This window comes from Oncorhynchus kisutch, linkage group LG14, assembly GCF_002021735.2.
Source record: "Oncorhynchus kisutch isolate 150728-3 linkage group LG14, Okis_V2, whole genome shotgun sequence".
NCBI classification, from domain to species: Eukaryota; Metazoa; Chordata; class Actinopteri; order Salmoniformes; family Salmonidae; genus Oncorhynchus; species Oncorhynchus kisutch.
The window spans coordinates 89,300,339-89,310,431 of record NC_034187.2 but is presented as its reverse complement, the minus strand read 5'-3'; the positions used below and the strand labels follow the sequence as shown (position 1 = coordinate 89,310,431).

At 42.3% G+C, this 10,093-nt stretch overlaps 1 protein-coding gene across 2 annotated transcripts in view; it reads left to right on the top strand.

Annotated features, from left to right (window-relative positions):
• Window positions 1-597: 597 nt before the first annotated feature.
• Window positions 598-10,093, top strand: part of stk3 (serine/threonine kinase 3 (STE20 homolog, yeast)) — a 30,433-nt gene continuing 20,937 nt past the window's right edge. Inside the window, exons 1-7 of one of the 2 annotated variants that reach the window (XM_031789162.1) lie at window positions 598-759; window positions 2,049-2,129; window positions 2,338-2,466; window positions 4,235-4,349; window positions 4,492-4,656; window positions 4,942-5,109; window positions 9,875-10,012. In XM_031789162.1, coding sequence (XP_031645022.1) covers window positions 737-759; window positions 2,049-2,129; window positions 2,338-2,466; window positions 4,235-4,349; window positions 4,492-4,656; window positions 4,942-5,109; window positions 9,875-10,012 — 819 coding nt within the window. In that variant the 5' untranslated portion in view covers window positions 598-736. The remainder of the gene's footprint in view (window positions 760-2,048; window positions 2,130-2,337; window positions 2,467-4,234; window positions 4,350-4,491; window positions 4,657-4,941; window positions 5,110-9,874; window positions 10,013-10,093) is intronic. The other variant, XM_031789161.1, reaches the window with a different exon arrangement.

Here is a 10,093-nt window from a genome sequence, read left to right as displayed (position 1 = left end):
GGCAGTGGGGGTTTATTAATTATTATTTAAATGTTTTTAATTATTTCACCTTTATTTAACCAGGTAGGCATTTACAATTGCGACCTGGCCAAGATAAAGCAAAGCAGTTTGACACAAACAACAACACAGAGTTACACATGGAGTAAAACAAACATACAGTCAATCATACAGTAGAAAAATAAGTCTATATACAATGTGAGCAAGTGAGGTGAGATAAGGGAGGTAAAGGCAAAAAAATGCCATGGTGGCGAAGTAAATACAATATAGCAAGTAAAACACTGGAATGGTTGATTTGCAGAGCTACAGTGTGTGTTTAGTGATGGCGTCCCATCCTTTCAGGCTGTTGGCCTGAAGTAGGATTAAATAGATTTAAATTGTGGAGTAGGGTATTTATTATTCTTTTGTGAGTGTAGTGTTAAATGGTAGGGTATTTATTATTCTTTTGTGAGTGTAGTGTTAAATGGTAGGGTATTTTGTTGTTCTTCTTTGTTGATTTTTGATTATAAAAATGTTTAAAAAGTGTAAGGGAGTTGTACTCCAGAGTACTAGGGGGCGGTAATGCAACATTTACTGGATGCCAACCGCCTTTAAATCTCTTCGAAGAAGAAGAAGGTGAGCGCCATGACACACCGCACAGCTGCCTGAAACAACGACAGCAAAGAATGAAAATATTATTTTGATTTGGTTATATTTCAGCGTTTGTAAATTCAAAGGAGATTGTCTTTAGTTGTACACCATGGAGCCGACAGCGCCCAAAAGGTATGTGTACGTTTGATTCGCTTGGAAAAGTACAAGTTATGTATGTTAGTTAGCTAAATTAGCCTCGACAGCTAACATTATATCAAATATTTTTCAATCTGTGGCTGTAGGTAACCGGCTAGCCACGTTAGCAAGTTTGCTAACAATATTTGTAATTTCTTATAAGATAACGTTAGCTTCACCACTTTGACTTGTAACGTTAGTTATCTAGCTAGCTAACAGTAGATGTTTTAAATTACCTTCATTTAACTAAATGCTAGGTAGCTACCGTTAGCTAGTTGTTTAGCTTGACAGCATCTGTTTAATATTAGCTGATTTGTGTGTTCTTGTAATGTTAACTTTTTTGCCTAAAAAGATAGCTAGTTACTTCAGCATAAGTTATATAAAACTCCCTGCGGACCCAGTTCCACAATTCTTGTCGTGTTGTTGATGCCATAGAAATAGAATGAATAGAGCAGACTTGGAACCTCTAGCCACAGAGAGAATAATGACAGATATTTTTACCGGATGTATAAGTGTGAAGCATCCGGTTGACGTTTCCACTCACTAGCAAATAATGGTGGTGAGTGGAAGCCCAATGTCCGGCCGTGGTAGGAGATGGATTTTGGACAACATACTACACATTTTCTCATTGAGGAAAGAGTTGACCAATATAGTTTTCTGTTTTGAAAAACAGAGTGGACTAAGTTTTTTTTTTTTTACAAAAAAATGTAGTCTTTAACCTTTGCCAAACTTTCAAAAAAGTGTGTTGTTTAGTAGTGCAAGAGTGAATTTAGTTATTGCACACTCACACTTCACAGAGTGGGTGTTTATATCGAAAATAAGTTAATACCCCCTTTCTTGTTCTGCCTACTGTGATTCATTTGCTCCGATTGGTAACAACAAGCTGTGGTCTGTCTTGGGTTAGATATAAACATCTTTGCTTGAACCCTGGGAAGTTCACTGGTAAACTCAAGGATACACTCGCAATGACTGCCTGTTATTGTGATGCCATTTCCATGGTCATTTGAATTGGCCTATCAACTGATGCTGGATTTCCATGGTAATGTAGAATGTTAATTCAAATGTCAGCTGATGTAGCTCATGTGATGGAATGTATTTTTTTTTTGTCTAATGTAAGTTGAGTTGACTCAACAAATCACAGCACAGATTGAAGGGTACACTTCCTGCTTTTACTTCCTGCCATGGGTACACTCAAAATGGCTGGCAGCCCAACCATTATTCCACCATTGACTTGAATGGGGATTCCTGTTCTATTTATTTCTGTGGTTGATTCTCTTCCTCCACAGCAAGCTGAAGAAACTGAGTGAAGACAGTCTAACAAAACAACCGGAGGAGGTCTTTGATGTTCTGGAAAAACTTGGTGAAGGGTGAGAATATTAATTCATCACAAATTTTTTTTTTTACATCATTATAACCTGAATAACATTTCTAATGAAAAGAGATGTTTGTGTACATTGACATTATGATAATGACTAGATTTATGAAATGGCTGATGGAACCACTAATATGTTATACAGGATCCTGGTCTTTGGTACTTTCTGCATCATTTCCACTGTCTTGATTCGTCTCCTCCAGGTCCTATGGCAGTGTGTTTAAAGCCATCCATAAGGAGTCAGGCCAGGTGGTGGCTATCAAACAGGTTCCTGTTGAGTCAGACCTCCAGGAGATCATCAAGGAGATATCCATCATGCAGCAGTGTGACAGGTATTCTGTATGTAAGAGAGGAAAGACTCTCTGGCCCAGACGTTCATCAGGCAGAGCTAGCATAACCAGTACCCCATACTCTGTTACTATAACCACTACCCCACACTCTGTTACTATAACCAGACGTTCATCAGGCAGAACTAGCATGGCTCCAGAGGCTAGTGAGAGGAGAACGGTCTCCTCCTCCACAATCACATAACCAGTACCCCACACTCTGTTACTATAACCAGACGTTCATCAGGCAGAACTAGCATGGCTCCAGAGGCTAGTGAGAGGAGAACGGTCTCCTCCTCCACAATCACATAACCAGTACCCCACACTCTGTTACTATAACCAGACGTTCATCAGGCAGAGCTACCATAACCAGTACCCCACACTCTGTTACTATAACCAGACGTTCATCAGGCAGAGCTACCATAACCAGTACCCCACACTCTGTTACTATAACCAGTACCCCACACTCTGTTACTATAACCAGACGTTCATCAGGCAGAGCTAGCATGGCTCCAGAGGCTAGTGAGAGGAGAACAGTCTCCTCCTCCACAATCACATAACCAGTACCCCACACTCTGTTACTATAACCAGTACCACACACACTACCCCACACTCTGTTACTATAACCAGACGTTCATCAGGCAGAACTAGCGTGACTCCAGAGGTTAGTGAGAGGAGAACGGTCTCCTCCTCCACAATCACATAACCAGTACCCCACACTCTGTTACTATAACCAGACGTTCATCAGGCAGAACTAGCATGGCTCCAGAGGCTAGTGAGAGGAGAACAGTCTCCTCCTCCACAATCACATAACCAGTACCCCACACTCTGTTACTATAACCAGTACCACACACACTACCCCACACTCTGTTACTATAACCAGACGTTCATCAGGCAGAACTAGCATGGCTCCAGAGGCTAGTGAGAGGAGAACGGTCTCCTCCTCCACAATCACATAACCAGTACCCCACACTCTGTTACTATAACCAGACGTTCATCAGGCAGAACTAGCATGGCTCCAGAGGCTAGTGAGAGGAGAACAGTCTCCTCCTCCACAATCACATAACCAGTACCCCACACTCTGTTACTATAACCAGACGTTCATCAGGCAGAGCTAGCATGGCTCCAGAGGCTAGTGAGAGGAGAACGGTCTCCTCCTCCACAATCACATAACCAGTACCCCACACTCTGTTACTATAACCAGTACCACACACACTACCCCACACTCTGTTACTATAACCAGTACCCCACACTCTGTTACTATAACCAGTACCACACACACTACCCCACACTCTGTTACTATAACCAGTACCACACACACTACCCCACACTCTGTTACTATAACCAGACGTTCATCAGGCAGAACTAGCATGGCTCCAGAGGCTAGTGAGAGGAGAACGGTCTCCTCCTCCACAATCACATAACCAGTACCCCACACTCTGTTACTATAACCAGTACCACACACACTACCCCACACTCTGTTACTATAACCAGTACCCCACACTCTGTTACTATAACCAGTACCACACACACTACCCCACACTCTGTTACTATAACCAGTACCACACACTCTGTTACTATAACCAGTACCACACACACTACCCCACACTCTGTTACTATAACCAGACGTTCATCAGGCAGAACTAGCATGGCTCCAGAGGCTAGTGAGAGGAGAACAGTCTCCTCCTCCATATTCACGTCTATCTATATACTACACCAGTACCACACTCTGTTTGCTCAGCAAAATGTTTGTTCTGTCTCTCCTCCTGTCCAGTCCCTATGTGGTGAAGTACTATGGGAGCTACTTTAAGAACACAGACCTGTGGATAGTGATGGAGTACTGTGGAGCCGGCTCTGTTTCAGACATCATCAGACTACGCAATAAGACGGTTAGTATATTTACGACGTATGACAATGAAGATGACCTTTGGTGCTTCGGTAACCTTTTAACATTCATTGGTCGTGATTTTAATGTGTATTCATAGACTACTGAATTATCAGAATGAATTATTTATACCATCTCTTGTATAGCTCACAGAGGATGAGATAGCCACCATCCTCAAGTCCACATTGAAAGGTCTGGAGTATCTGCATTTCATGAGGAAGATCCACAGAGACATCAAGGCAGGCAACATTCTCCTCAACACAGAGGGCCATGCCAAACTGGCTGACTTTGGAGTAGCGGGACAACTCACGGTCTGTCTGCCTGTCTGTGTCTGCCTGTCTGTGTCTGTCTGCCTGTCTGTCTTCAACTCTCTCTGTCTCGCTGAAGTCAATTCTGACTGTGTCTAACAATGTAATCTGGTGTCAGTTTTATCAGGCGTTTTTATTATCCTTGATTTTTTTTGTAGTGATTGTAGCAGTAAATCACAGAAGTCTATATATAGATTATCTTGACTTTATTGTAGTGAATGTAGCAGTGAATCACAGAAGTTTATATATAGATGAGACAAACGCTCGTATTATTCTGTCCCTGTCTAGGACACGATGGCAAAGCGGAACACGGTGATCGGGACTCCGTTCTGGATGGCTCCAGAGGTCATCCAGGAGATAGGATATAACTGTGTGGCAGACATCTGGTCCCTGGGCATCACCTCTATAGAGATGGCTGAAGGCAAACCTCCCTACGCTGATATACATCCCATGAGGGTGAGTCTAACCTCTAACCCTGGGCATCACCTTTATAGAGATGGCTGAGGGCAAACCTCCCTACGCTGATATACATCCCATGAGGGTGAGTCTAACCTCTAACCCTGGGCATCACCTTTATAGAGATGGCTGAGGGCAAACCTCCCTACGCTGATATACATCCCATGAGGGTGAGTCTAACCTCTAACCCTGGGCATCACCTCTATAGAGATGGCTGAGGACAAACCTATGTGGTTGGAGATGTAGTGCAGTTCGGCTACATGTTGATGCTCTTAATTGGGAAAGGGGGATACCTAGTCAGTTGCACAACTGAATGCATTCAACCGAAATGTGTCTTCTGCATTTAACCCAACCCCTCTGAATCAGAGAGGTGGGGGGTGGCCTTCCTGAATCCACGTCCTAGCTAATGACTCGTTGGCGGCTATAGCTGAAAAATAAGGAATCTGGAATACTCCAGAGAACTTTGAATCTGAGAGATCCAGGTGTTGATCAAATCCCCTCCCAAAAATGTGATTTGTCACATGCTTGATAAACAACAGGTGTAGACTAACAGTGAAATGCTTCCGGGTCCTTTTCACACAAAACAGAGTTAAAGATAAATATAGGGACACAAGGAATAAATACAGTGAATTACAATAACAGATTAAAATAACATGGATATATACAGGAAGTACCAGGTAATAACATGGCTATATTCAGGAAGTACCAGGTAATAACATGGATATATTCAGGAAGTACCAGGTAATAACATGGCTATATTCAGGAAGTACCAGGTAATAACATGGCTATATTCAGGAAGTACCATGTAATAACATGGCTATATACAGGGAGTACCAGGTAATAACATGGCTATATTCAGGAAGTACCAGGTAATAACATGGATATATTCAGGAAGTACCAGGTAATAACATGGATATATACAGGAAGTACCAGGTAATAACATGGATATATTCAGGAAGTACCAGGTAATAACATGGATATATACAGGAAGTACCAGGTAATAACATGGATATATACAGGAAGTACCAGGTAATAACATGGATATATACAGGAAGTACCAGGTAATAACATGGATATTTTCAGGAAGTACCAGGTAATAACATGGCTATATTCAGGAAGTACCAGGTAATAACATGGATATATTCAGGAAGTACCAGGTAATAACATGGCTATATTCAGGAAGTACCAGGTAATAATATGGCTATATTCAGGAAGTACCATGTAATAACATGGCTATATACAGGGAGTACCAGGTAATAACATGGCTATATTCAGGAAGTACCAGGTAATAACATGGCTATATTCAGGAAGTACCAGGTAATAACATGGATATATTCAGGAAGTACCAGGTAATAACATGGCTATATTCAGGAAGTACCAGGTAATAACATGGATATATACAGGAAGTACCAGGTAATAACATGGCTATATACAGGAAGTACCAGGTAATAACATGGCTATATACAGGAAGTACCAGGTAATAACATGGCTATATACAGGAAGTACCAGGTAATAACATGGCTATATACAGGAAGTACCAGGTAATAACATGGCTATATACAGGAAGTACCAGGTAATAACATGGCTATATACAGGAAGTACCAGGTAATAACATGGCTATATTCAGGAAGTACCAGGTAATAACATGGCTATATTCAGGAAGTACCAGGTAATAACATGGCTATATTCAGGAAGTACCAGGTAATAACATGGCTATATTCAGGAAGTACCAGGTAATAACATGGCTATATACAGGGAGTACCAGGTAATAACATGGCTATATTCAGGGAGTACCAGGTAATAACATGGCTATATACAGGGAGTACCAGGTAATAACATGGCTATATACAGGGAGTACCAGGTAATAACATGGCTATATACAGGAAGTACCAGGTAATAACATGGCTATATACAGGGAGTACCAGGTAATAACATGGCTATATTCAGGGAGTACCAGGTAATAACATGGCTATATTCAGGGAGTACCAGGTAATAACATGGCTATATTCAGGAAGTACCAGGTAATAACATGGCTATATTCAGGAAGTACCAGGTAATAACATGGCTATATACAGGGAGTACCAGGTAACAACATGGCTATATACAGGGAGGTAACAACATGGCTATATACAGGGAATACCAGGTAATAACATGGCTATATACAGGGAGGTAATAACATGGCTATATACAGGGAATACCAGGTAATAACATGGCTATATACAGGGAGGTAATAACATGTCTATATACAGGGAATACCAGGTAATAACATGGCTATATACAGGGAGTACCAGGTAATAACATGGCTATATACAGGGAATACCAGGTAATAACATGGCTATATACAGGGAGGTAATAACATGGCTATATACAGGGAGTACCAGGTAATAACATGGCTATATACAGGGAGTACCAGGTAATAACATGGCTATATACAGGGAGGTAATAACATGGCTATATACAGGGAGTACCAGGTAATAACATGGTTATATACAGGGAGTACCAGGTAATAACATGGTTATATACAGGGAGTACCAGGTAATAACATGGCTATATACAGGGAGGTAATAACATGGCTATATACAGGGAGTACCAGGTAATAACATGGTTATATACAGGGAGTACCAGTTAATAACATGGCTATATACAGGGAGGTAATAACATGGCTATATACAGGGAGGTAATAACATGGCTATATACAGGGAGTACCAGGTAATAACATGGCTATATACAGGGAGTACCAGGTAATAACATGGCTATATACAGGGAGTACCAGGTAATAACATGGCTATATACAGGGAGGTAATAACATGGCCACATACAGGGATTACTAGGTAATAACATGGTTATATACAGGGAGTACCAGTTAATAACATGGCCATATACAGGGAGTACCAGGTAATAACATGGCCATATACAGGGAGTACCAGGTAATAACATGGCTATATACAGGGAGTACCAGTACTGGGTAATAACATGGCTATATACAGGAAGTACCAGGTAATAACATGGCCACATACAGGGAGTACCAGGTAATAACATGGCTATATTCAGGGAGGTAATAACATGGCTATATTCAGGGAGGTAATAACATGGCTATATTCAGGGAGGTAATAACATGGCTATATACAGGAAGTACCAGGTAATAACATGGTTATATACAGGGATTACTAGGTAATAACATGGCTATATTCAGTGAGTACCAGGTAATAACATGGCTATATACAGGGAGTACCAGGTAATAACATGGCTATATACAGGGAGGTAATAACATGGTTATATACAGGGAGGTAATAACATGGTTATATACAGGGAGGTAATAACATGGTTATATACAGGGAGGTAATAACATGGTTATATACAGGGAGGTAATAACATGGCTATATTCAGGGAGGTAATAACATGGCTATATTCAGGGAGGTAATAACATGGCTATATTCAGGGAGGTAATAACATGGCTATATTCAGTGAGTACCAGGTAATAACATGGCTATATACAGGGAGTACCAGGTAATAACATGGCTATATACAGGGAGTACCAGGTAATAACATGGCTATATACAGGGAGTACCAGGTAATAACATGACTATATACAGGGATTACCAGGTAATAACATGGCTATATACAGGGAGTACCAGGTAATAACATGGCTATATACAGGGAGGTAATAACATGGCTATATACAAGGAGGTAATAACATGGCTATATACGGGGAATACCAGGTAATAACATGGCTATATATACCTTGAGTACCAGGTAATAGCTATTTATCAGTCTTGTTTAGCAGTCTTAAGGCTTGGGGTTAGACGCTGTTCAGGGTCCTGTTGGTTCCAGACTTGGTGCATCGGTACCGCTTGCCGTGCGGTAGTCTCACATGACTGATTTGGGTGACTGGAGTCTTTAACAATTCTTTAGGCTTTCCTCTGACACCGCCTGGTATAGAGGTCCTGGATGGGAGCTCGTCCCCAGTGATGTACTGGGCTGTTCCCTCTGTAGCACCTTACGGTCGGGGGCCTTCCCTCTGTAGCACCTTACGGTCGGGGGCCTTCCCTCTGTAGCACCTTACGGTCGGGGGCCTTCCCTCTGTAGCACCTTACGGTCGGGGGCCTTCCCTCTGTAGCACCTTACGGTCGGGGGCCTTCCCTCTGTAGCACCTTACGGTCGGGGGCCTTCCCTCTGTAGCACCTTACGGTCGGGGGCCTTCCCTCTGTAGCACCTTACGGTCGGGGGCCTTCCCTCTGTAGCACCTTACGGTCGGGGGCCTTCCCTCTGTAGCACCTTACGGTCGGGGGCCTTGCGGTTGCCGTACCAAGCAGTCTATAGACATTCATTAGGGTTACAGAGAGGTCCGTACCAAGCGGTCTATAGACATTCATTAGGGTTTACAGAGAGGTTCCGTACCAAGCGGTCTATAGACATTCATTAGGGTTTACAGAGAGGTTCCGTACCAAGCGGTCTATAGACATTCATTAGGGTTACAGAGAGGTCCGTACCAAGCGGTCTATAGACATTCATTAGGGTTACAGAGAGGTCCGTACCAAGCGGTCTATAGACATTCATTAGGGTTACAGAGAGGTCCGTACCAAGCGGTCTATAGACATTCATTAGGGTTAGAGAGAGGTCCGTACCAAGTGGTCTATAGACATTCATTAGGGTTACAGAGAGGTCCGTACCAAGCGGTCTATAGACATTCATTAGGGTTACAGAGAGGTTTCTATACTACCTGCTTAACTAGGTGTTTTCTGTCTCTTCTTCCTCTGTATTTCAGGCTATTTTCATGATCCCAACCAACCCTCCACCTACGTTCAGGAAGCCTGAGCTGTGGACAGACGACTTCACACACTTTGTAAAGAAATGTCTCGTGAAGAACCCAGAACAGAGAGCTACAGCCACGCAACTACTACAGGTGAGACGCACACACACAGCTACTACAGGTGAGACGCACACACACAGCTACTACAGGTGAGACGCACACACACAGCTACTG